At 39.3% G+C, this 27,447-nt stretch overlaps 2 protein-coding genes and 1 long non-coding RNA gene across 21 annotated transcripts in view; 1 reads left to right on the top strand and 2 right to left on the bottom strand.

Annotated features, from left to right (window-relative positions):
- BLNK (B cell linker) overlaps positions 1-4,207 on the top strand; it is a 129,937-nt gene extending 125,730 nt beyond the window's left edge. For all 12 annotated transcript variants that reach the window (XM_043518298.1, XM_038409620.2, XM_043518292.1 and 9 more), the window contains one exon: positions 3,423-4,207. In XM_043518298.1, coding sequence (XP_043374233.1) covers positions 3,423-3,542 — 120 coding nt within the window. In that variant the 3' untranslated portion in view covers positions 3,543-4,207. The remainder of the gene's footprint in view (positions 1-3,422) is intronic.
- The window catches only part of ZNF518A (zinc finger protein 518A), an 83,872-nt gene extending 61,262 nt beyond the window's left edge, over positions 1-22,610 (bottom strand). For 3 of the 8 annotated variants that reach the window (XR_006282570.1, XR_006282572.1, XR_006282571.1), the window contains exons 1-3: positions 22,262-22,532; positions 19,656-19,784; positions 3,273-3,438 (exon numbers count right to left, since the gene is read on the bottom strand). Coding sequence is in view for 5 of the 8 variants with exons in the window: in XM_043518289.1 (XP_043374224.1) it covers positions 12,400-17,058 (4,659 nt within the window). In the remaining 3 variants the exon portion in view is untranslated. Of the gene's footprint in view, positions 1-3,272; positions 3,439-11,542; positions 17,183-18,944; positions 19,021-19,655; positions 19,785-20,529; positions 20,603-22,261 lie in introns of those variants that run through there. The other 5 variants (XM_043518289.1, XM_043518287.1, XM_043518286.1 and 2 more) reach the window with 5 other exon arrangements.
- The window catches only part of LOC122460934, a 31,126-nt gene continuing 13,010 nt past the window's right edge, over positions 9,332-27,447 (bottom strand). Inside the window, exon 4 of the long non-coding RNA XR_006282573.1 lies at positions 9,332-11,081. This is a non-coding gene — a long non-coding RNA (uncharacterized LOC122460934). The remainder of the gene's footprint in view (positions 11,082-27,447) is intronic.

Genomic DNA, 27,447 nt, shown 5'->3' with positions numbered 1-27,447 from the left:
TATGCCCTAATAAGTAAAAATGATGGGGTCTATTTTAATTACATTGTTAGGGAGTAAATCTTTATTCACCACGATAAAAATATACCACATCAAATAATTGATTTATCCTTCAGACTGAAAAATCTAACAAAACAAATATAAAATAATGTACTTTAAATCAGTGGTTCTCAACCTTTCCAGACTACCGTACCCCTCTCAGGAGTCTGATTTGTCCTGTGCACCTCCTAAATTTCACCTCACTTAAAAACTACTTGCTTACACAATCAGACAACATACAAATTCAAAAGTGTTACAGCACACTATTACTGAAAAAATTGCTTGCTTTCTCATTTTTACCATATAATTATAAAATAAATCAACTGGAACATAGTGTACTTACATTTCAGTGTATAGTATATAGAGCGGTAGAAATAAGTCATTGTCTGTTGGAAATTTTAGTTAGTACGGACTTTGCTAGTGCTTTTTTTTGTAGCCTGTTGTAAAAATTAGGCAAATATCTAGATGAGTTGATATACCCACTGGAAGACCTCTGTGTACCCCCAGAGGTACATGTACCCCTGAATGAGAACCACTGCTTTATATCCACCTCAGAAGTTTAACTTAAGTTACTGCAAATTGGAACTTTAAAGTCACAGATTAGTTTAAAATATACAAATATTTATCATATCATGTCATCAGGATCAGACCTTCAGTTACTAAGTGTAAATTGTCCATACTTTCTTGAAAACCAAATCTTCTAATCATCCTTCATGCAACAGCTCCCATTGAACTCAATGGGATGTTTGAAAAAAGAACAGTCACATTTAAATACTTAGGGAGAAAATTAGTCAGAACCGCTCCCTCCATCTTCCCACCACTTACCAAGAGAGAGAATTCATATCTTGGGTTGCATATGCACAAATGTTAAAACTCTTGTTGAGTGTAATCATAGAATCATAGAATTGGAAGGGACCTTGAGAGGTCATATAGTCCAGTCCCCTGCACACGTGGCAGGACTAATTATCTGGACCATCCCTGACAGGTCTTTGTCTAACCTGCTTTTAAAAATCTCCAATTTCCACAACCTCCTAGGCAATGTATTCCAACGCTTAACCACCCTGACAATAAGGAATTTTTTCTTAATGTCCAACCTAAACCTCCCTTGCTGCAATTTAAGCCCCTTGCTTCTTGCTCTATCCTCAGAGGTTAAAAAAAAAATTTTTCCTTCCTCCTTCTTGTAACTACCTATTACATACTTGAAAAGTGTTATCATGTCCCCTCTCAGTCTTCTCTTTTCCAGACTAAACAAACCCCATTTTTCTATCTTCCCTCATAGGTCATGTTTTCTAGACCCTTAATCATTTTGTTGCTCTTCTCTGGACTCTCTCCAATTTGTCCACATCCTTCCTGAAATGTGGCGCCCAGAACTGGACACAATACTCCAGTTGAGGCATAATCAGCATGGAGTAAAGTGGAAGAATTACTTCTCGTGTCTTGCTTACAAACACCCTGCGGGAGGGAGGGAGAGCTCTGGCTGGGGGTGTGGGTTCAGGGGTAGGGCCAGAAATGAGTTTGGGGTATGGGAGGGGGATCTGGGCTGAGGCAGTGGGGTGTGGGCTCCAACTGGGGGTGCAGGCTCTGGGGTGGGGCTGAGGATGAGGTATTTGGGATATAGGAAGGTGCTCTGGGCTGGGACAGAGGGTTTCGGAGAGTGGGAGAGGGAGGGGCAAGGGCTCCGGCTGGGGGAGTAGGACTCCAGGCTGGGACTGAGGGGTTCGGAGGGCGGGAGGAGAATCAGGGCTGAGGCAGGAGGTGGGGGGGGGGGCTCAGGGGTGTAGGCTCAGGGCAATGCTTACCTCAAGCAGCTCCCAGAAGCAGCATCATCTCCCCCCTCTGGCTCCTACATGGAGGTATGGCCAGACGGCTCTGCTGTGCGCTGTCCTGTCCGCAGATGCTGCCCCTGCAGCTCCCATTGGCCATGGTTCACAGCCAATGGGAGCTGCAGGGGCGGTGCTTGGGGCAGGGTCAGCATGTGGAGCGGAGCCCCCTGGCTGCCCCTATGCGTAGGAGCCAGAGGATGGATATGCTGCTGCTTCTGGGAGCCACACAAAATGGCTCCCAACCCTGCTCCCCTGCTGGAGTGACAGAGCAGGGCGAGCCCCAGACCTCACTCTCCAGCAGGAGCTCGAGGGCTGGATTTAAACAGCTGGTGGGCTGGATGTAGCCCATAGTTTGCCCACCTATGTGCTAATACATCCCAGAATGATGTTCGCTTTTTTTTTTTTTTTCCAACAGCGTTACATTGTTAACTCCTATTTAGCTTGTGGTGCACTATGACCCCCAGATCCCTTTCTGCAGTACTCCTTCCTAGACAGTCATTTCCCATTTTGTATGTGTGCAACTGATTGATTGTTCCTTCCTAAATGAAGTACTTTGCATTTGTCCTTATTGAATTTCATCCTATTTACTTCAGACCATTTCTACAGTTTGTCCAGATCATTCTGAATTTTAATCCTATCCTCCAAAGCACTTCCAACCCCTCCTTGGTATCGTCTGCAAACTTTATAAATGTCCTCTGTATGCCACTATCTAAATAATTGATGAAGATACTGAACTGAACCAGATCCAGATCTGATCCCTGTGGGACCTCCCTGTATCAACGTTATCCTATTTCTAAAGCAGTGTGGAGATTTGGAGGCTCAAATACCATTGCCCATTGTCACAGGGTAGAAGGGCCTTTTGAGGGAATGAGGCTTAGCCCCACCTGAGCTTCATTATCTGCCTCCCAGGGGATGGGTTTCAGGGCAGAGATGAGGCAATAGCCTGAAGACCACCTGTTCTTCAGATAAAAGGCCAGCAAGGAGGTCAGGGAGACCTATGGGAGCCCATAAATCAGGGGAAAGGGGCCAACCAGCAACACCTGGTTTATGTGTTTGATTTATGTTGGACAGTTGGCTTTTGAGAAATAAACCAACCCTTGAAGAAAGGGAATGAAATTTTACTACTGTTTGGAGCTTTATTTGACACACTGGCTAGTGAGTTGGCTCCTGCCACCAGCTTCCAGATTACCTAGATCATCACCTTTGAATAGCTCAGCCTTAGTGGCCTGTCCCCAAACCTTCTTCCTAAAATGAGCTATAGGAGAACCAAGCTATTCCATGATTGGTGCAAATATTTCACCAAAATATAAATATCAATACCACATTTGTTCTAATTTGTCTATCCTACTGTTAGAGGATACACAGTACACAGTGGAGGCAACATACTTAGTCACAGGGGGAAGGGAGACGCACTTATTTGATCACATGATCTCAGAAGATCCTGTAGTTCCAAAGATGACAGTGGCAGAGAGAAAGAGAAGATGAGGTAGTGATTCTTGTGATTTTCATTGTTAGAAGTCTTATCGATTACTTGGCTAACTGATTTCTGTTTTCTCAATCCAGCGCTTCACAAGTGTTGCTGAAATAATAGAGAATCATCAGCATACACCCCTTGTTTTAATCGACAGCCAAAACAACACAAAAGATTCCACCAAACTGAAACATATTGTTAGAGTTTCATAATTACACTGAACTGTAACAAGATCAAGATTTTTATATGTATTTTTCCAACTTTACAAAGTTTCTGGATCAAGTATCTTAAACAAAAAAAAGTTTAAAAAAAACACCCTAAGGATACTCACTAGAAGAATATTATTTGAAAACTTCCACTTAATAATAAGAAATGCAGATCAGAAGAACTTCAAGTCTACACCATTTTATCAGAAAATCTGAAGGAGTTATTTTTAATGCCGTTACCCAAATCAGGTAGAAGTTATTCATTTGTGGTTTCACCAGTCCTAATGTGGTAATTCCAAACTCATGCCAATAAAAGCTATACACCCCATCCCTTTCATCTATTGTTCTCTATTTTAAAGATGCATTTTCTGTAGAACATTCTCAATTCAGAAATGAAGGAAATAAATACCCACTTAGTGAAATAGGCCTATTCAATATGTTCAAAGAACTAAAACTACCACAGATCGCTGTTTTCAATAAAGTAATTCCTTTGCAAGATCCAGAGCTCTTGAAAGTAGAGTGACTATAACTAAGAAATGGACCACTGTGTGCAACCAGCCAAGGATATTATTTTGCACCATGTCTGGCTCTACTCCAACTGTTTGATTCATGAGATTTTTTTGGTTGTATTTTTAATGTGCAAATAAAATGTTAAAATACTGTAAAATGAATAATGTACAGTATTACCGGTTAACATTTACTGTTGTGCTTCTAACTGCTGTCAGAGTACTTTATTATACCTTGTGTTTATTTTAGTGTGACTATTATCTTTGCATGAGCTGCTTCACACATTCTATTGTTACAACAAATATCAATGTACAGTTTGCTCATATGCCTGTATTTTTTCTCCCATGTATATTTTTGGCTAGACAGTTTTCTTAAATGCCTGTCTGCAAATTGTTACCTGTAGGACTTAGAGCTTAATATAGGAACATCAGATTCCTTCAATGCTAATTATTACTTAAACACTACATTCTTGGGCAATCAAGAGGGAAATTGGGGCAGGATGACTACAGCGCCATGCTGCAGGCTGGCATGTTCCAGGATCACCACCTGTACAATTCCAGCATCTGCCACTAGTAGATACAAGAGACAAAGTGGGTGAGGTAATATCTTTTATTGGACCAACTTCTTTAGGTGAAAGATACAAGTTTCCAAGCTACACCGAGCTCTTGTTCAGGTCTGGAAAAGATAATCAGTATCCCAGCTAAATACAAGGTGGGACAGATTATTTTTTGCATAAGGGATAAACAGCTGTTGCAGAAGATCCTTAAAGATGAAGTGGGCAATTAACACCTCTGCAGTCATAGGACAAAGGTTTAGTGGGTTACAGATTGTTGTAATGAATCATAAAAATCAGTCTCTCCGTTGAGTCCATGATTTTTAGAATCTAGCCAAGTTATGAGTCAAGCTCGCAGTCATGACATGACTAGTAGATATGTCAGCTGTTTTCATCAGATACCAAGTCTAGTGGGTTCTAAATATATTTTAAAGTTGTTTTTAGTCTGACATCTGAGGACATAGTAATTATTTGTTCAGATACCTTCCATATTACAATGCAATACAAAAAAAGTACTCCAGTTGACTTTAAGAATAATTAATGCATAGATAAATGTAGAATCAGTGAACAATAATTTTAGGGCTAAAAGTAAGGCTTAATTTTAAGGAAGACAAATGTAGTACTCAACCTGCTTTTAGCTCCACAGCTCAGGGAGGATGCAGAACCATCTCACTTACTTATTCATATTAACATGCAAGAATTAGAGTACTTGATATCTGTCGGATACTAAAATTGCACCATAATGACCAAGTAGTGTAATTTATTCCTGCCAGTACTGTTCTTTGAAAGACAGGGGAGCTCACATTCTCAAAATTCAAAAGCTGAGACAAAACTACATTCCTTTCTCTCTCTAAAACCACACCTAGTAGGCAAGTTGTAAAAAGACAGAAAAACTGCGTGCTGATGTCACAACAGCTCTGGAACAAACCGATATCAAAACTTGTTACAAAAGTTGTTTGTTATACTTTGAAATTATTGGAGAAATTATGTATTGCTATTGTAACAAAGAATACACAATGGGCCAAATTCTAAGCCCACTAAGGTCACTGTGCACATCTGGAATGGCAAGGAGCACAGCGCTGTTAAGATTTTAGCTCAAAGCATTTAGTTATTCCCCAGATTTTCCAAACAGGAGAAATGCTAACCCCATACCTGTAAACGGTTACCATCCACTCCCAATAAGCGTGCAAAGATTTTAATGTTTGTCTCTCTATATACATATACACACTATATACAAATTACATTACAAGAATGTTAAAGTTACTAAGCACTCAGACTTTAGGAAATGTCAACATTAGGATCCCTGTGCAACCTTAATTTGGCATACTTGTGCACATGCATTATGATATAGTCTTTAATTACATGATCAACTACTATTTTTCCATGCAACCCCTGCTTCATTCAGTACATAGGATGGTGTGTGCTCACTTGAGTAGCTATTCAATATTTTGTTTTCTATATATGGCCCCATATCTTATTTATTGCATAATATTGAAACCTGCTCTGAAAAAGAGAATTATTTCCTCACAGGCTTTTCTGTGATGCTCATCACTATAGTATCTGATTGTTGTGAAAATAAATGTGAATGCTTCTCGTGTATTCAAAGTGAGTGGTGGTGGTATCCCCATTTTGCAGATGGGGAACAGAGACAAAGAGGTTAAGGTCAAAAGCCTCCAATAATTTTTGGTGCCCAATGTGCAACACCTAGGATCTTATTTTTTAAAATATTTATTTATAGCTCTTCATATGTTCAAAGCACAGCTCCCCTGATTATAGTTCCTACTGTGAGTGCTCAGCACTTCTGTAACTCAGACTCCAGGTTATCAAGTCAGATACTCAGAAAACGGTGAACACACAAATAGTGACCACCTGTGAAAATCTGGTTTAAGTGACTTACCCAACATCACAGAGGCACTCTGTGGCAGAGGCAGAGATAGAATCCAGTTCTCCAGAACAGCACTCAACTATCTTAACCATGAGACCGTCTTTCCTCTTCTTGCAATCTTCTACCTCATTCACTACACACCTTCCAAGTTCTGCAACAAATTAAACGGGTCCTACAAACAACAGCCCCCTTTACTACACAGTGCTGATTATCCCTAGAGAACTGTACCTCTACCCCACTGAATGAAAAAGGGGTCGGGGGGGGGGGGGGGGAGAAGAAATAGTATGTGCTCATGTAATTAAAGATTTATCATAATACAGATGCATGCACCGGGGAGCAAATTAAGGTTGCACAGGTAACCTTAATTCAGGCATTTTCCAACTTTTAAGTGCTTGACTTTGCAACTTTATTCATGTTCTTTTAACATAGTTTTTTGGGAAATATCCTAGGTTTTTAAGAATGCAAATTGGAAAAAAGAATTCTATCATGTGGCATCATATTGGCACCTACGTGAGTCAACAGGATTGAAACTTTTAGATCCACAATACAGAACTCTGCCTTTGAGTTAACAGAATAAATGATAGCAGCATAGGTTGTCATCCTCAAAATGGACCAGCCACGAGAGGGGAAGACACTTTGCCAGTGCATTTCCACAGATTTTTGCTGACAGCAGAGGAATGATTGGAATCTTGAGTTCAATTCCAGGTTCTGAAAGGGAGTGTGCTCTAATTAGAGACACAGACCATTCAGCCCGTTTCTTCCTCCTCCACCCAAAAAAATACACTGATCCCTTCTGCTCCTGTCCCAGTCCCATCTTTGCCCAGCCAACCTCCTCATCCTATTCCCACTCTTCTCAGACATGCTACCCAAGTACCAATTTTCCTTCCACCCCAGCTCACAGGCCCAGTATCCCCACCCATTTCCTTGTGCAGCCAGTCCCAGACTCCAGGGCTCTCATTCAACCTCAGTCTTCCTCCTCCACTTGTTCTCATTTTCCACTGTCCCCATTTCCCCTTCCCATGCTCCTTGTCCCATTCTACCCCCACAGTTGCTGCCAGCCTGGGTCTTGTCGTCACTGCAATCAAATGAGACCGTTGCTTTTTCACACTGCCTAGGCACCAGCAGAAATGCTGGGACTGGACAACAGGGGATGGATCACTTCATAAATTCCTATTTGAGCATAAGCTTTCTGTAGCTCACGAAAGCTTATGCTCAAATAAATTTGTTAGTCTCTAAGGTGCCACAAGTACTCCTTTTTGCGAATACAGACTAACACGGCTGCTACTCTGAAACCTTTCATAAATTCTGCTCTTCTGTTCATTCCCTCTGAAGCATCTGGCACTGGCCATTGTCTGAAGACAGGATACTGGGCTAGCTGGACTATTCTTATATTATGTTCTAATTTAGAGCACAGTGAGAATCTCCTAACTCTCAGTTCCTGTGCCTAGTACCACAACTGCCCGCAGCAACCTGCATGGAAACTGCTCAGTCCCTGGACTCCAGGCTGGAGCATACTCAATTTTGTTGCTTAACTTCCAGTATCTATGCAACATGTATGACCAAAGATCTTTCAAAGGCTTAAAATTTGGCCAAATTTGGGTAGTGTGACAGGGTCAGGCCAGATGGCTATAGGAAAGTAATAGAAGGCAGATATATAAGCCCCAGGCTAAGTAGGTCCCTTTTCCCTGGGTAAGGTAACAGGGAAGGTTCCAGAACAATGAAGAACCCTTCTGGAGACAATTAAGACAGGCTGATTTGAACACCTGCAGCCAATCAAGAAGCTGCTAGAATCAATTAAGGCAGGCTAATCAGGGCACCTGGGTTTTAACAAGGAGCTCACTTCAGTTTGTGGTGTGCATGTGAGGAACTGGGAGCAAGAGGCATTAGGAGCTGAGAGTGAGAACGCGGACTGTTGGAGGACTGAGGTGTACAAGCATTATCAGACACCAGGAGGAAGGTCCTATGGGTGAGGATAAAGAAGGTGTTGGGAGGAGGCCATGGGGAAGGAGCCCAGGGAGTTGTAGCTGTCGCACAGCTGTTCCAGGAGGCACTCTAGACAGCTACATTCCACAGGGCCCTGGGCTGGAATCCGGAGTAGAGGACGGGCCCGGGTTTTCCCCAAATCCTCCCAACTCCTGGTCAGACACAGGAGTCGTCGACCTGGACAGTGAATTCAGAAAAACGGCCAAGCTGAGGGCTGCCGTGAAGCTGCAAGGTGAGCGAATCCACCAATAAGCGCAAGACCCACCAAGGTAAAGCAGAAACTTTGTCACAGTAGTTTTTCACAAGAGGAGAAAAGGGCACATATCTGACACAAAGATCATGCCATGCCTCTGCCAAATTTCAAATCCCTGCGTCCACGCATAGAGGCACTAGAGCACAACTAAATATTTTCCCCAAATCTTGTTCTTGGAAATGGCTGAACCATGGCTGGAACTTTCAAGCAGAAAACCAGCATACAAAATTTCATCCCAAACAGTTAAAAGTTTGGCAAAATAATACGCAACTAAAGACAAGGTCTTATGTCGGAAAATGTTAGGCAACCTTAACAGCAGTCGGCACTACCAACTGCATCTATAATATAAAACGTTAATAAAAAGATTCTGGTGTGTGGTCTATTTATATGATCTTTACTTTGATATTAACAACAACAAATTCTAAAGTGTTTCCATATAAACCAATTTTTTTAATCAATGAAAATTTGGTAATTGTGTGGCTGCATCCCTTGCCAGTAATTTTCAGAAAGATATTTACAAATGCATTTCATGTACCAGCGAAGTATCTCTTAACAGGATCCTTCAGCTGTAACACAAAGATGCATGCTGAATGCTTTAACTCTGAAGAAGCTGATATTTTCCAGACTATCAGCCATGGAATACTTATGAAAAATTTATACAGACAGTATGTCTATATATAGTTCCCCAAAAAATTAAGACTGTTACAATATTACAACAGTCAATCACTGCATCCATATAATTCTGGATAGTGCAGAAGAACAGGTCAAAGTACAAGTAAATCCTCAAGAGTCTTTTGTAATTGGCTTATTAGTAGTCACAGATATAAAATTGATAAATCATACTGAGTTTTATAAAGGATCAAAATTTAATGTCAATATTACAGGAATGAATTTCAAAAGTGACAGAATTTTAGATTTACAACAAACATCCATATACCCGCCCAAGTCTGCTTAAGAGTTGCTTTGCTGCAGCAGGGGGCTAAAATCGCCATTACTATGTACGCTCTCACTTAGCTGCACTGCAGCACAAGTCACACAGAAGTAGCCCAAGTAGTAGATTCTCCATAAATTAGTGTTAAAAAGCCAGGCAAGAACCTCATAACATTTCTTTTCTCCCCAGTATATTAAAAGTTTTTCAAAATTAACAAATTGTGTGACAAATTCATTATGAAGCTTAAATCTCACCATGAAAGGAAAATATTTCACACTTAAGAATGAAATATTTGATCTGGAATGCTGCTCCATATGTGTATGCAAATATACGTTTCAATCTAAATCCACTTATATATCCATTTATTAGAATCCTCAGTCTGTTACAGAGCTGAAGTAAAAACACCTCATGAATGACATAAGCCATTAATTACAACGTTTTCTAGCACTAAATTGCTTATTTTCATTTCCAGTGAAGACTGCTGCTTTGCTTCTACATTACAAAGCAACACACACTCTTAAGCACCTTCAAAAACACATTTTTTCATACTTCCACTCTCCCCCACCAATGAAGGTGTTGGCATTGTTCATGCAGCAAAACACACCTACACTGTACATAAAAAAAACAAGCAAGCCAAAAAGCCAAGATGAACAAAAGTTTTAGCAATCCCTAGAGCCACTACATGCTCAGCACTTTTTGGAGAAAAAACAAAGACACAAAGACTTTTATTTTGGGACCTAAATACAAGTTTTGAGCTTAACTTTAGGCACCCATTTCTGAAAAAATCTTGGCCAATGAAAATATAAATTAAGACAGTTATAAAACTATTTGCATCTAGCAATCTGTCGATGCTAAACTTTTTTGCAGGCAGAATTTAAGAGGAAATTTCTAACAAGAGAGTGTTTAAATGTTGAAAGCACATACTTTTCCTGATAATAAAGTACCAATCCCTATTTAAAAAACGTTAAAAACAATTCATTTAAGAGACATTTTAAAACAGAAAACACTTATTACACCTTATGAAATAGAAGTTTAATCATTAGTCTAATTTTGCTCCTATTGGCATCAATGAGAGGTTTACCACCATGTTCATTGGACACAGAATCAGGCTCCATATTCATGTCAGAGTGACATTCACCCTTCTACAGAGAACCAACACAGAGAACCTATGTTCAATTTAAGGCCTCACAATGTTTTAAATGTGCAGATCCTTTGCTGAGAGCACAGAGCTGAATTTCACCCATTTGAGATTTCCAGCAATATTTCAAAAGTGAGTCAGACATTTAGAGTACAATTCTGCAGTCCTTATGCAAGATTCCCAGTGACTCCCTAAGAGCTGCAGGATACAGCCTTTAATATAGTAATCTCTATGGGTCAGATTGTGATCCTGGCTGTGTGTCCACATAGGAAAGTAAGGGAGCATAAACTTATTCCTTTGCATGAGCCACGGCTATTTACCAGCTGCAATAGGAGGTAGAGCAGTCTTTGCAAGGCTGTTACTCCTAGGGTGACCAGACAGCAAGTGTGAAAAATCGGGACATGGGGGGGGGGGGGGGTAATAGAAGCCTATATACGAAAGAGACCCAAAAATCGGGACTGTCCCTATAAAATCAGGATATCTGGTCACGCTAGTTACTCCCCATACAGATGGGTGGGGAGTGGGCAAAGTCTAGGCCTCCCCAAATACCAGACAGCGCAGTTGAGGAAGCAAAGAGGGAAAGCAATCTGCACTCACTATAGGAACAGATAGTTTTCCCTGGAGCAAAATATAATCCAATTTCTGGTCCTAGGACAGTGCAACTACGTGCTGCCACTTCCTTGGGATTTGTGACGGGGGGTAGTATACTGGGGCTAGAAAACAAATGTCTATAAATTCTCACAATCATTCTGTAAACACAGTTATAGCAAATTTAATATTGATGAGAATCAATACAGATTAGGAATGTTCACCATTCTTAAACACCATATACTGTATATTTCCAACTGATTCCATTCTCAGGCTCAATGTATTAACCACAATTGTAACATGTTTTATTAATTTATATGAAAAATACTTCACTAAGAAAGTAGACAAACTGCACAGAAATAGTACAAGTGTCATGTGCATAGCAATACAGCTTAAAGCATTCACATATGGCTTTGTTTAAATGAAACTATTGGGGAAATGGTCCTATTTGGACCTATGGTTATACAGTTGACATAATGTAAACTGTTTCACATCTTTTAGGCACTTGCTAACAATAGTGTTCAATCCCTGAAAAAGCAAAATCAAAAACAATTCAAATTGAAAACAACAAAAAACCCATGGATAATAGCTGCGTGAAGTTGAAAAACCTTTACAATCAGTTTTAGTAGTGCATGCACAGAACTGAAAAGGGAAAAAAATTCTGTGCATGATTTATAGCAAGTAACTGAGCAGTACAAAATTATTTACATGTTTAGGTTTTTTAATATGTACAGAACAAAAATCGTGTGAACTCATTCTATTGAATAATAAAAATATAGGACATGATAGCAATAAAAAATATTTGAAGTTTTATGGTACTGTAATTGCAATTAGTTATACAATATTTAACCACAGTTCTTTGTTGTATCGCAACATTTGATGCTATCATTTTGCATTATTTTAAAATTTTGTTTTGTATTTATATACACCATACCTAAATAACCTCTGTATCATAATTCAACTTGGTTCTTTTTAAAATGAGTACTGTAAGATATTTAATTTTTAACTTTCTTCACTAATCAAGATTATACTAATGAATTCCAGTCTCGAGTTGCTTCCATCAAATGTCTCTGTCCATGCCCTACCCAATTATCTTGATTGTCAAATATCCTACCACAAAACCAGCAGCTAAAGTTAGCTTTCAAGGTATTATCAGAGGTAGTTTTCACAATCTGATAATTGTTTTTGCTTGTCTTTTTCAGTGTTAATTTTAACACAAATCTTTCTTTTACAGGACTAACAGGTTTTATCATCCTGTGCCTCCTTCGAGAGAGATCCTCAGTAGCAATGTCCAAAGTATTGCAGTATGCCGGTTCCAGAAGAGCATCAATTGTTCTTTTTGACAATGAGACCTTAAGAACATGTCCTTTAAATTTAGCAATAGTTTTCATTACGTTTACAACTTCTGGAACGTCTGCATCAGGATGGTTCAGTACTACAACTGGCTGATTTCTCCGAGGACATTTTACAAGTTGTTTAGAATTAAAAGGAAGTAGTTTCAAAGTCCTCACGGTTTCCTTTGATGCCCTTGATCTGTAAGGGCCCCTTGATTTGCTAACAACTTCAGTTTGATTCTTTTCTTTGCACTTCCTGTGCAACGTTATTTTCTTTCTAGGGGGTTCCTGGAAATCATCCTTAGTTTTTCGTTTGGAATTCTTGTTTCTTTGTGAAACCACAGCATCAGAACTTTTATGACCAGTTTGTTTTAAACGAGGTTTGACTTTTGAAAGTTTGTTTCTGGTGTTCCACGTGGACTTTTGACTACCATAACTATTCCCTTTGTTAGCAATTACTGCTAGTCTAGAATTAATTGAACACTTTTGCAACCATGCCCCTGTAAGCTTGGTGGAATGTACAGGTTCTACAGGAAGTACACAATTAGAGCTTGCCAAAGAGGGATTTGCTGGCATCAATCTACCTGGTAAAAATAAGGCATCACTAGAAGTAAGAATAGTCTGTTTCTGCCCTAGTGCAGGACTTTTAAAGGACTGCATTTTATCCAATTGTAGTGAGGGCACCGAGTTGCTAACTGATTGTTTTAGATCACTAGTTGCATCAGAAGTAAAGGTCTTAACTTTCAGCAAAAGCTTTTGTTGCATGGCTCCAGTTTTCTTTGGTTGACAATTTTGATTAGAAGTATTATCTTGAACAACATTATGTTTCTGTACCACAGGCTTGTTTGGCGTCATACATTTCAGAAAAACTGCCTGTCGTCCATCAGGCAAAAGCGCATAAACAGGCTGCTTCTGTGGAATCTCCTGTTGTTTTACTGACTCCAAGGAACCAAACACCGTGCCATGATGTTCTGGTAACATTTTTTCAGAAGAAATTCCTTTCATAGAAGAATCAGCTGAATTTGTAATTAAAAGAGGTGCTTTGAATGGCACGCTATTTGACAAATCACTTACTGCCCCATCAGATGCAGTGCTAATACCAGAGGAATTACTTACACTTATAACACTGTCATTTTTCAATTCGGTCTTTGAAGTCGGTACAGTTATTTTACCATACTCTTTAGATGCAACTCTCCCTAAAATCTGAGAGCTATTACCAGTGACATTTGTAACTGTACCAAGTGTCCCGTTATTAAATGTCAATATCATTCCAGGTCCTTTATTTAAAAGGAAGGATGCAGGTATGCTTTTAGTCAAATGAACATCTGATGAACTCGCTGATGGGAGAGGTTTTCCTGAAACAACTTGTAAGCTTGGTTGGTTAGCAAGATGCAAAGGTACAAGAAATCCTGGTGGAGGTGACTGAACTAAAAGTGTTTTCTTCTGTTCTGGAAGAACTGTCGAGAAGCCGCTAGGATTCTGGGTTGTAGATCGCATCCTATCTTTTACCAACTGCTGTGTTATGATTGCATCGGTATGAGTTTTAAGCAACGTACCAACACCCACAGTTCTAGATAACTTATCCATTTCTTCTGCATCAAGTGATGTCATTGGTGCCTGTCTTTCTTTCCCAAAACATATACCTTCACTTATTGTGCTACATTTCATGTTCAACTCTCTCTTAGACATATGAGCACCTACATTAGAAGAACTGGCTAAACTACATGCAGTTGAGTCCTTTAAGTGTGTAAAAGTTTTACTGTCTGTCTGATGACATGAAAATGACTGATCACAATGAAGTTTTATGCATGTATTTAACTTATTGTGAGATTCTTGCTGAGTAGTTGATTTTACTTTTAGCACATCTTGAAGTAATTGGTTTACTTCAGGTGACAAATAATTGGATGCCTGTTTACTATGTAATGAGAAAACTGATGTGATTTTAGGCATAAGGGATGAATTAGCACAATCTGAAATATTTTCTGCTTTAGATTTCTCAGCTACATTTTCAAACACTTGGTTTATATTAGTGTCCAAATACTGTTTGCTACCACCATGCCATTTTTCTGTAAAACACTGTCTATCAGTAGCACATTTAGATTGGTTTCTTGAAGACAAAGAATTATTCTTAGTGTTTACATGTCCATAAACTGAATTAATATTAAACTGGGATGATACATATTTTTCAGGATTTAGGCCTCTCGCTGACTGTGAAAATGAGGCTGTAGAGTCACTTCTCAAGCTGTTTTGAAGAAGAAACATTTTGCTGGACATAAAGTCTTTTGGTTTGTCACCTGTTGGCATCCAAATGCTACATGAATTATCTGAAGAGTCTATTTTAGAGTAATTATGAAAAGGCAGTAGTCCCTGGTTAGATGAATCAACTGATGGATAGTAGAGATGATTAGGTCCACTGTTATTGCTCACTCCACCATTTTGTATTTTAAATTCAGTAGGGAAAGGCATTTTCATGGGGTCATAATGAAGTGTATTTGTAATTGTGGGAGATAATACCTGAGGACGACTGTGAGCAATACAACTTTCCCATGAGAGAACATTACCCTTAGTTCCAACCTTTGTCACCAAGTCATATGGAGGTGCAGTTGATCCAGGCTTCATTGGCAAATGAGTTGCATTCTTTCCTATAACTACAGTGGGAGATTCTACAGTCTGAGAAATATTCTTACCATGTGATAAAGTATTATTTTGTTTTTCTGCTTTTGCTTTTCCTGAACAAGGAGTAGAAAATGAAAATGGAGTGGAGGTTAATGGATGAACGGAATTATTCTTCAGAGTCTGATGATTAGTTACATGTGATGTAGCACCTGAAGACAAGCCAAAAGTATCAGCAGTTGGTAGCAAAGAATCAGCTGAGGCATCAGATTTTTGTCCCGATAAGTACACGTTCTGTTTATTTGTAGGCAACAATTTTATTACAATATGCTGTTTTCCGTCCACCATCTTAAATCCCATAAATTTAGCACTGTAGTTTGCTGGAACAGATATTTTATTATTTTTCACCATCAGAACTGTAGGTCCATGAACAGCATTTTTCAATAATCCCAAACCAAAACTTGACCCATCTTCTGCTTTGTTGTATTGCATGGTGATAGGCGACAATGTTCCACCTTGCAGATTATGCTTTTCATTATGTATAATTTGATCTTTTTCTTCATTCATATGCAGCTCCTTCACAGACTGGTTTAGCTCTTCAGATTTGGGTTGGATTTTATTCAAATTCCTAAGCACTTGTGCATTTTGCTCTTCAGTTTTGTCATTTCCATTAATTTTTTTTCGCCTCCAAAGTGCTTTCCTTGATGCTCCTGTTTTGTACCTTCTCAAAATAAGCTTGAGCCCTGCTGGAGTCTTTACTATTCTTTTTTCACATTTATCTTTCTCCAGTTTATCTTTTGCATATAAGTGATCTCTATGCAAAGCTATTACATGCTTTAAAAGGTAATCCTTCCGTGGTGCACTATAGTTGCAATACTGACAACTGAAAGGAAATGCACCAGTGTGAACAAGAAGATGCTCCTGAAACTCCCCTTTTGTAAAGCTGACATGATGGCATTTACCACATTTATATTGGATTTCATTATGTCTATGAATGTGCTGAACAAATGTGCCCACATCTCGAGTAGAAAACCCACACTTTTCACATTGAAAATGACCATTTATACAATGCTTTGATGTGAAGTGTTTTGTCAAGTCCAACAGGGTATATATATGCTCATCATTACAAATCTCACATTTTACTAAAGTGCTGCGATGGATGCGGCGATGTTGTTTAAACAACTGGAAGTCATTGGCTGAAAAATTGCACATTTCACAAGGATATGAAGGCAACTCTCCATAGTGTAACAGTTGAAAGTGTTTCTGTAGATCATTTGGGCTATATCTAATTTTGTCTCTACATTTTGTACAGGTGAAATTCAGTATCTTTGCTGAAGTTTTCAAACCCTCTTCTTCAAACTGCACTTCTGGTTTACTTTGCAAATTGTAGCTCTCTGAACAATTTAGATGACTTCCATTTACTTTCTCTTGACTTAAAGATTTTCTTGCAGTTTGCTGTTTACACTGAAATAATTTTCTGAATCTATCAACTTCATGTTTCAATACCACTTCATTTGGAATGTTCACTTTGGGCAAATCAATTTTCACATTTTTCAGTCCATAAGAAAGACTGACATCTAAAATCAGCGGTGGAGGCATTACACTTCTAGTATCATTCACCAATACTTTTTCCACAGCATTATCTGGAATACAAACACAAAGTTTCTTTGCAGCATTATCTTGTAATAAAGTAGTTGGCCTTTTATCACAAAAAATGTGTTCCTTTTCAGATGGCATGGTTTTAAAATATTCCTTATTTTGTTTTAGGGAGATCTTGTGAGTTTTTGTAATTTGTGCAGCAGACAAGCCTGTTATGCAGAAATATCTTCAGAGTTCCAGGACTTTCTCCATTTTAATTTCCCTGAAATTAAAAATAGCACAGTGAATGCTACTTTTTAAAAGCTGATTCAATTGTAACATACTGCTTACGAAATTATTTAAAGCATAGTTTATGAGCCAGCATTTTAAATATATTTTTAAACGTTTATTACTTTTATATATTTGTATTGCTGTGGCACCCAGGAGAAACAGCACCAATCCAAAAAACAAAAAGCCTCCCTCCAACAACTACATTAACTTTATTTTTATGAGAAAGTTTTTTATATCATTTGGGCATTATATTTTCAAACATAGATACAAATATTTTAAAAATTGTATGTGCTATACCTATTGACAAAAGAGAAAAATACACTTTAACAGTTCATAACTACAGCTTTATGTTTTTTGTTTTCCTCACAACACAGCTTTTTGTAAACAAAAGTCTTAAATATACGTTGATATTGTGTAAGCATCAGAACTTCTGAGTGCTTTTTTTATTAATCCAGATTTTATTATATTCTCAGAACAGATAAACCCTGGATTCAATCCATATAAAAATTACTGTAACTTTACTATGACATGGGTCATGAAATGGCACCTAATGTATTATGAATGAATTCCTAAAGTATGCAGTAAAATTTGACTTCATTAATAAAAATATGAAAATGCCCCTTTTGCCAAGTTTTCACTACTCATACTAGTAGCTAAATTTTGTGTAACAGAAACCAGTATCACCTATTCTTGGGGAATAGCCAGATTTAAGTTTTACTTTACAAATGATGTGGACAAAAAATCTATATCAATAGAAAGCAGCACAAGAGGTTTCACTGGCATAAGATCTGGAAGCTCAAGTCCATGTTTGAAAACAAGGTTCCCACACGGCAACATAGTATCAGGTGCAATGGATTGTCACAGAAAATCATTTTCACTCCTTAAAGGTAAACTGCAAAACAAAACAAAAAAGGGGGTTGCCCTGCCCTGCTTCTTCATAATCTATAAAGTTCTCTTTCCTGTTTAGGTTTTTAACATTAGAAAAAATGATATCTTCATGTCCCTCTTTTCTGGAGTGCTTTAGCAAAATTTTTTGGAGATGTTGTTTGAGTAGTAGAGTCACAAGATATTGTAACCTGAGCAGCACCCCCCACACACACATGCGCGCACACCTACACAAAGTGATGGGATACTGAATCTTAGATCCTTTTATTGGTTAACATTCAAACTGTAAGAATGAGTTTTTCATTCCCTCTTGGTTAGGGGTATGCAAAAGCTACAGTATAGGTAACAAGCTCTGACAACAGTGCAACTGAAGTTCTCCAAATATTTTATCATAGTCCTCTAGCAACAGAAGACCCAATATTAAACACGTTAAAATCATGCAGCAAGATGGAAGCTGACAAAAATTCCGAGGCTCTATTTACACATCAGAGGAGCAAGAAAGGCAAAAAAAATTTTTTTATTTTTTTTTTTTTTAAAAACATTCTTTATTGTACACCTTTAAAAAGTATTAGGACTCCTAAAAAAGTCTTCCAAATGATAAAGAGCAAAACATTTTCCAGTATTTTATACAGCTTTTCAATAGTAATATATATTATTATTATAGTATAGTAATAGCAATATTTTAGACTGAATTAAAATTCAACTAACAGTGTTCCTCAGTTAAGTGAATCACAAAGTTTTAAATTACACATTTGGTGTTCTTAAAACACACACAGGAGTCTTTGGTAATTAGGAGCAATGACCTGGCATACAGAAAAGAGGAATTTTATTTTTAGATAAGCTACTGTACATTTCCTGTTTATACTCACAAGTGTGAGATTAGTCCATCTGATATTACTCTATTTTATGCCATCACAGAGACACTGCATATACACTTCATTGTCACTAAAAGAAAAATATACTAATGTTTCCTCTTGTCAACACTAGGATCCACTGATGTACTGGTATATAAGTAGAGAAAATAATCTAGCTCCCAAATAAAGCATGGGTGACAAAGTATGGCTCAGAATTCTTCACTGTAGCTGGATATTATTAATAGACAAGATGCAACCCATTCAAATTATACGTCCAGCATGCCATGCTCCATCCTGATGCTAGTAGCTAGCTGCTTAGATGACGATGGAGCATTATACTGAATGCCAAGACCGGTAATAACTACAGACTGCACTTTGCATTAAAAATGAAGTCAGTCTGCTGTATTTTATGCAAAGGTGAACTTCAGGTTCCTACTATAGCACCAGTGTGGTCCTGAGTTGGGCAACCTTTCATTAACTGCACAAATGCTCTTGGCAAAGTGTTTGCCAGATATAGCCAACCAAGTTAAATTCTACTTAACCTAACCAACCACACAAGTTACAAGTTAACATTCATATTCAAATATAAAACCGTCTCACTGTACAATAGCAAACTTTTTCTAAGTGTAGCTTCCCACACAACAAACAAAATTCTTAACTACTACACTTACAAAATAGAAGCCCAGTGAAATTTGTGTGTTTTAGCTAGACATACACTGAACTTACTCAGAAGGGAAAGATTAGATTTCAACTCTTCATTTGTCTTTTCAACATTTTTCTTCCACAAGAATGAAAGGCATAAAAAATACAACGATCAGAAAAGGCCACAGTCAGGAGAAATACTTAGAGAAGGATCTGGAAATAAAAAGGAGAGAGATTTTAAAAGCTGTAAATTTAAGCATTTCTGAAGAAAAAAAACAAAAAACAAGCACAGATTCTTCACAATCTGACATTTTGTGTGTTTTTAGCCAAATGACAAATATTGTTCTGTCAAGAAGAATGGAGTAATTTGTGATATGACCTATAAATCTATGCGTGGAATTAACATAGTTGGCAATCAAAAAAACAAAAATGTACTCTCCCATCAATGCCTTGGGTACTTCTAAGGTGCCTATAACTTTGGTAACCAAGTAGCCAGACATGATAGTTGTCAACAAACCACAGAAAGAGAACACTATTTGGTACCACAGAGCTTGTCTACATTTACAGCGATGCAGCTGCGCCACTGTAGCACTTTGTGAAGATGCTACCTAGGCCAACTGGAAAGTTTCCACCTTCCCAAGAAGGTGGAAGCCCTCCCATCGACATAGTGCTCTCTACACCAGTTCAGTCAGTATAACTGCGCTGTTACACCAACATAAGATTGTAGTGTAGACTAGGGCTCAGTCCATTGATTCTTGAATCTGCACCAATAACTTTGGAGAAGACGTACAACTATTTCCCAGGAGGATTTTGAAAAAAAAAATGCTTTTTAAAAAGAAAAAGGGGGACACGAAAGGAAAGGGAACTAGTCTACTCATAACCATTTGAAAATAAAACTGGATTTACACGTTTTATATTTGATATTATGGAGTAAGGACCCAATCTTGAAAACACTTACACATATGCTTAACGTTACTCAGATGAGTAAGCGGTTTCTAGATTTTTCTAGGCCCCAATCTTGTTTTGAAGGACTTCCAGTTGGTGAATATGTTAATAAAACATGGTGTAGGTGAAAAAAAAAGCAAGCCATTGAATACAAAGAAGAAATGACCCAGTTTAATCTGATGATGATAATTAACTATTCTTCAATTTAATCTGATGATGATAATTAACTATTCTTATTTATAACATAAAAAAGAACCAACATTAGCCCTTTGTACACAAATTTAACTCCATGTCAACTATTATACATCTTGTAAATTTTCATCAAATAGTAAGAGAAAAAATTAAATTTGAAATATAATAAGGTCAGCCAATTCCTAGTGTCAAAGTTTTGCATAAATTTTGTTTCCACTACCTTAAATTTTCTAGTTTAAAAATAACTAACGTTTTTGGTCAAATCTGCAAACTTTCACTCATTTAAGCAGATCTTTGACTTTGACAGGAATATGCACATGTTTAAGGGCTTACAAAAATAGGCTCTGATGTTAAAATATATTTGAGCTCTCATATCTTTATTTTATTAAAACAAAGTGAAACTTGTTAAATTTGAACAAAAATCTGAGACTAAATTAAGATGGACATTAACTGAGAAAGGTTTATTATTTATAAAAGCATCTTATATTAGAAATACAGTGCTATGCAATCATCATAAACATACCTACAATTACTTTCTTGAGCTACATTTGTAACAGTCTATAAAAAGCTTCATTAAATATACTATTAGCGCAGGACAGGGTACACATTTTAGACACTCTAAGCACCACAATTAAGTAGCTCTTTCTAAAGGCTACCAGCTGACTACTCTACTCATGGTATGATGTAAAACCATAGTGAAGGGTTTTTCTAGTCTAGGGTATAAGCTCTTGGGGGGAAAAAAATGTAAAGTGTGTGAGTGTATACACATATATGGTGGACAAACAGGGCTGAAATACAAAACCCGAGGTGTAAAAAGGTGTGTTTAGTGTTTATGAATTACTGCAGTGGTACATTTTGAACTTACAAGGCATTATTACAAGGCTCTCTAAGCAGAAGTGGGGCTGGGGGGAGACCCCCTTTTCTGGGGCACTGAGAAGAGAATCCGTCGTTGTAGACTAACTCAAGCCTTTCAGGCAACTCTGGGGATAAACGCTCTGGCGAGACACAGGGCACCTGATGGGCAGTGAGTGAGGCCCCCCCCCCCAGCCATAGTCACCTCTCCCCAGCCTGACCCCATCAGCCTAGGTAGTGCTGGGCAGCCCCCCACACCTGGCTGCCCCGCTTCAGGGCCCCAGGGACGGGGGGGGGGGGTGGGGCGGGTGCGCGGGGACACAGAACTTTTGCTGCTGCCCACGGGGATGGCCAGGCGGAAACTCTACTGGCCCCCTCAGCCAGGCGGAAGGATACACGGGCACAAATCTTGGGCTCCCTGCCATGGGGCGACGGGACACGCTTGGTGCCCGCGGAAGGGGGCTCAGCCGCTTTCCCTCTTGCTCGCCGCTCGCCTCCCGCCACCCACCCGGAGCCTGGGGCCACCCCACAAACTTTCATGGCGGGAGGCGCTACGGCACTATTTGATGGCTCAGCCCTACAGCGGGACGGATTCCTGCCCCGCCAGGGAGTCGCCCCCTGCTTGCCGCAGCCCCCTCCCGTGCACGGGGCCGCGCGAGGGCCCATCCGCCCGCGGGGGACTGTGCCCTGCGACCACTTACCTTGCCCGTCTCCATAGCCCTGCGAGTCACAATTGGCGGCCATAACAGTTTCCATCCGGGGACTGTAGGGCTGCCGAGCTGAGCCCAGCCCAGCAATGGGGGGTGGGGGTGGGGGTGGCGGCGGCGGCGGCGGCGGCGGAGGGATACGCGCTTCACCTGGTGCAGCGGACGGAGGCCGAGGAGGCCCAAGGAGGGGAGTGCGTTCTGATGACCCTCCGGGCCCCCAGTTGGGGGGCGTGCCAGGCGCCCTGGTTGCCCCCTGTGGTGGCTGCTGTATGTTGACTGCAGCAGCTGCAAGGCTGAGATCCTGCTATATATGAGGCAGCAGCATTGACAGTCCCACACACCCTCCCTCTTCCTCCTCTTCCTCTTAGGGTGACAGATAGCAAGTGTGAAAAATCAGGGCACTTTTTGAAGGGGGGTATAGTTGCATATATAAGACAAAGCGCCTAATATTGGGGTGTCTGGTCACCCTATTCTCCTTGTCTTTGACTGGAGGGGCTGAGATTGGGAAGGGGGGACATGGCACGGGAACATAATACATGACTCCCAGCTGCAGGGCACCAACCTCCCACACTCCCTACTTTGCCAGCCAAGTACATACCCTTCACCCTGTACAAAGACACATACGACCCCTTCAGAGCCTCAGACCTTGACTTTTTGAAATGGGGCCCTAACCCTGATGCGCACTAACCCCTCGCCTACCACCTCCCTTATCCAAACTAAGGTCATTTTCCCTCCCCTCCCCACAACACACGCCAACCAACTCTGTTTTTTAGCAATAGTTTGCCATTCCCCAAAATGAACCTTTTCTGTCGCCAGTGTACTTCAATGAAGTAAAAAGTTGTACCTCTATTTTTCTCACCAAATATTACTATTTATTTAGCAAGTTTATAATTCCTTCACACAAACACACATGCATCCCATTGCATTCAGATTCACTGAACAATGATGGTACTCATCATCATGCAGACATAGAGGAAGATATGGTTGCTACTTCAAGGAGTCCAGTGCAGATAGAGACTTTGCAGGTCACACATTAGAAATACCTGGCAGAGATAAGATATTTTTATACACTCAAGGTAATGTAGCAACCAAAGCTGAAAAATTCTGTGGAAGAAATGTTTCTTCAGAGAGAAGTTGTTTACTTCACTAGAAGAGAGAGACTGTTCCATGTATAAGGGTTAAACTACAGTTGCCATTTTCATAACAATTATGTTAGTAGAGTGTTGTGTTTGTGGTGCTTTACAAAACATACCAAATGTCAAGGTCCCTGTCTGAAGAATTTGCAGTCTCAGACATATACAATATAATAAATTAAAATGCAAGACGGCAAAGAGGTATGGTCAATGACAAGATAAATATAGGAAAGATTAGCGGAAGAAGTGAGATTTGAAGGAAGAAAAGGCATTGAAAAGAAATGCTGTTTCAAACGTAGAGAAGGCCATGAAAGAGGGTGCAAAGCCAAGAGGAAGGAGTAAAAAGGACTGATGGTGTTTCCAGTGGGGAAATGCCCATTGCCTTAAGTGAGAACAGGATTGAACCCAAAGGGAGCAGTTCAATTAAGAATATGTCTACACTACAACCAGTACAGTAGCACAGCTATGGCACTGCAGCTGTGCCACTGTAGAGTAGACACTTTCTACATTGATGGAAGGTGTTTTTCCATCTGTGTAGGTCAGTGGTTCTCAAACTTTTTTTTCACGGACCACTTGAAAATTGCTGAGGGTCTCAGCGGACCACTTAATGATCTTTCCAAATGTTGTTTGTACCATTAGCTAAGTATTGTAAAGCACTTTGGATAAAAGCGCTATATAAAAAAAACCTTAATAGTAATTAACATTTTTTGTTCTATAAATAAAAGCAAATAATTTATATTTTAATATCAGTAGTCTTACCTTTCTAACGTGATGGATGTTCCCTCTCTCCCCCGCTGTGGCAGCCCTGAGCTGGGGCTGGGATGGAGGGCTGTCTCTCCCTACCAGCCACAGCCCTGGAGCTGGGGAAAGTCGCCTCTTTCTCTGGCCACTGCAGCCCTGCACATCCCAAATTCCCCCCACCCCCTCCTCAGACCCCATTTCCCCCTGTCACCTACCCCCTATTATCTCCAAGGCCACCCCCTCACCTTACATGTGCATCTTCTCCAGGGTCCAGGCATGCCTGCGCGACTTCCTAATTAGGTGGGTGGCCCTTCATTCTGTCGTGTGCAGTTGCCCAGGTGCGCATCTTAGAGGGAACTATCTGTGGACCACAGTTTGAGAACATCTGATGTATGTAATCCATCCGTCTGAGAGAGCAAAATTTTTCACAGCCCTGAGCAATGTAGGTAGATCAATCTAATTTTTAAGCGTAGACGAGGCCTAAGTTCTCCATACCTGTTATTAAGTCTCACTAATTGAAAGGAGGAAGACATCCTCTGAGGATTCAGTTGAAGTCAATGTTTAAAGTTTCTCCCTTTGGAGATGAAAGATGATATTGTGTGGGGTTCATGTGTTAAGAGGAGCCGTTACAAATTTCCATACTTTTTTTATACTTCCCTCATTCAGATTGTCATCACAGCTTGATATATTGTCCCTGCATTTCTGATTTTAAAATGAGAATGAGAGGAAGCCATGTCAAGTTTGTGGTGTGCCAATTCAACATGTCAAAAAGTGCATATTCCTACAAACCCTCAGATGCAAAATCTTTCATTTATGCTATATTATCTGTAGTCGTGTAAAGCCAAAAGCATGTCCATTTATCTCTGGAATATTTTGCTGTCATCATGTTCTTATTCACTTTTATGTTTTTATGCCTATGCTAAATGTGGAACTTCAAATAAGCATTATGCAGTTAAAATGTTACAACCATGAATTTCCCCAAAAATGTGCATCAAAATACACAATCGATTAGAATCCAAAAATCGAGATTTTCTTTCATTTTATATTGGAAGATTTATGTTTGCTATTTGACATTTGTGAAAGACTAGGGTTTTACTTTTATGGGGTAGTGTTTATACACACACACCTGCACACAAACACATATGCACTCAGTTTTGCATTTGCACATTATTCAATTTTCATGCACAAATCCAAATTTAGAAGGGCACAGAAACTGAACTTCAGCCTCCTCATTTGTAGAACAGTGATAATGATGCTGTACTTCCATACCTCAAATACATATTATGAGCCTTATTTTACTAAAGCTTGTGAAATGCTTTAAGATTCTCAGATGGGTGGTGCTTTACAATTACAAACTATTAGAATATATGAAGTATTTTGTAGACTTATGGTGTGAGGGAGAGCCTACTGATTCCTACTGTATCTCATTTTTCAGACATGGTTTTGGTTTACAAAATATTTAAAGTTCAATACTACAGTCCTTATTCAACCTAAATTCTCACTGACTTTTTGTTTCATTAATAGTAACTAGCAGTCTTTTGTGGTATACTGTTTCTCCTCTGCATTGCTTAATTGACTGCTTCAGAGCGGGACCAGAGCAGAGCCCTCAGTAATAAAAGAATGGCATCTGTGTCTCTAGAGTCCATCTTTTATTGGACCAGCTTCTGTTGGTGAGAGAGACAAGCTTTCAAGTTACACAGAGCTCTTCTTCAGGTCTGGGAAATGTATTCAGAGAGTCATAGCTAAGTACAAGCTGGGAATGGGCAACAGAAGATGGCTCACTTGATTACCTGTTCTGTTCATTCCTTCTGGGGCACCTGGCATTGGCCACTGTCGGAAGATAGAATACTGGGTTATATAGACCTTTGGTCTGACCCAGTATGGTGGTTCTTATGTTCTTAAGATCAAACAGATAGTTTATCATAAGCAGTTACCACATATTTTAAGAGACCATTCAAGGTGAAGTGGCCCATTAACACCCCTATAGTCATAGGACAAAAAGGAGGGTTAGTGGGCTAAAGATTGTTGTAATAAACCATAAATCTAGTGTCTTTATTAAGACCATGATTTTTCGTGCGAAGCAACATTATAAATTTAAGCTCCAGGCTTGTCTTGTGCAGGTTTCTTTTGAGGACTCAGATATAGAGTGATCGCTTTGTGAAAAGGGTGCATTCACAGGTGATGTGGGGTTTTTGTCTTTTATCATTTTCTATGTGAGTTCATTCGAGAGCTCAATGATTGTGTGGTTTCACACCATGTAGTTTTTATTGGGGCATTTAATCCACTGAATGAGGTACACCACATATTGTGATAAGCATGTGTAAGTCTCATGGATCTTGAAAGTTGTGCTATGGGAGGTGCTGATTATAGTAGCAGTAGGTTTTGCATCTGTTGTTTTGGCAGGGTCTGGTGCCACTTTGAGTTGGTGTGTCCTGGTCTGTGGGGAATTCACTTCTGATGATAATGATGATGTGGAGGAGGAGGAGGAGCTTGGAGAGGTTGGAGGGTTGTTTGAAGAGGGTCTCTGTCACAGCCAGATAAACAATTAGAAAAACTAAGTAAAAAGTGGTAAGTGAGGTAGATACTAGCCTACTAATGAATAGAGGTGTATCCAACATTTTGTATGCAAGCCATCAGATTGTTGTTCCGGTCAAGAAATAGTTCATTACAACTCTAAAACAAATTCATTAGTTGTGACTAGGAGACATTAGTCTTTATTAATAAAAGATAGCAAAATATTCACAAAACCCAAGAGAAAACTAGGAGACATCATTCTATATCAGAATATAAAATAGAGACTAAAAAAAGTAAAATATTCATTGTGTAAATCTGAAGACAGCCAAATGAGGACTCTATGACAAGCTAAACTGCTATAAGAGGAGCTAAATTTTCATACGTGGTCAGGGATTATCAGTGTTTGAATTGCAGCCGCTGTTTTTTGGGTCAGAAAACTGTCCATACTTTGAAAACAGAAAAAACAAACAACACCCCAGGATGTATATACATTTTTTTGTTTGCTTCCTCAGTGTGAATACTTGTCAGAAAAATCATCATGAAAGAATTATCTATGCATATCAGAGTGCAATTCACATCTACAGTAATATGTCACATTCGTGGTTGTACTTTTTTGGGGGAGGGGAGCATGAAAATATAAATTGCATTGTCAAATATGTTCCCATGCAGATTCTACAAAATATTAACATTTGAGTTTATTTATATATAAGGGCTGAAGGACTGATCTATCAAGGTGAGATTAGATAGATAGATAGATAGATAGATAGATAGATAGATAGATAGATAGATAGA

The sequence above is a fragment of the Dermochelys coriacea genome, chromosome 7 (assembly GCF_009764565.3).
Source record: "Dermochelys coriacea isolate rDerCor1 chromosome 7, rDerCor1.pri.v4, whole genome shotgun sequence".
NCBI classification, from domain to species: Eukaryota; Metazoa; Chordata; order Testudines; family Dermochelyidae; genus Dermochelys; species Dermochelys coriacea.
The sequence above is the reverse complement of the archived record's forward strand: the minus strand, read 5'-3'. Positions and strand labels throughout refer to the sequence as shown.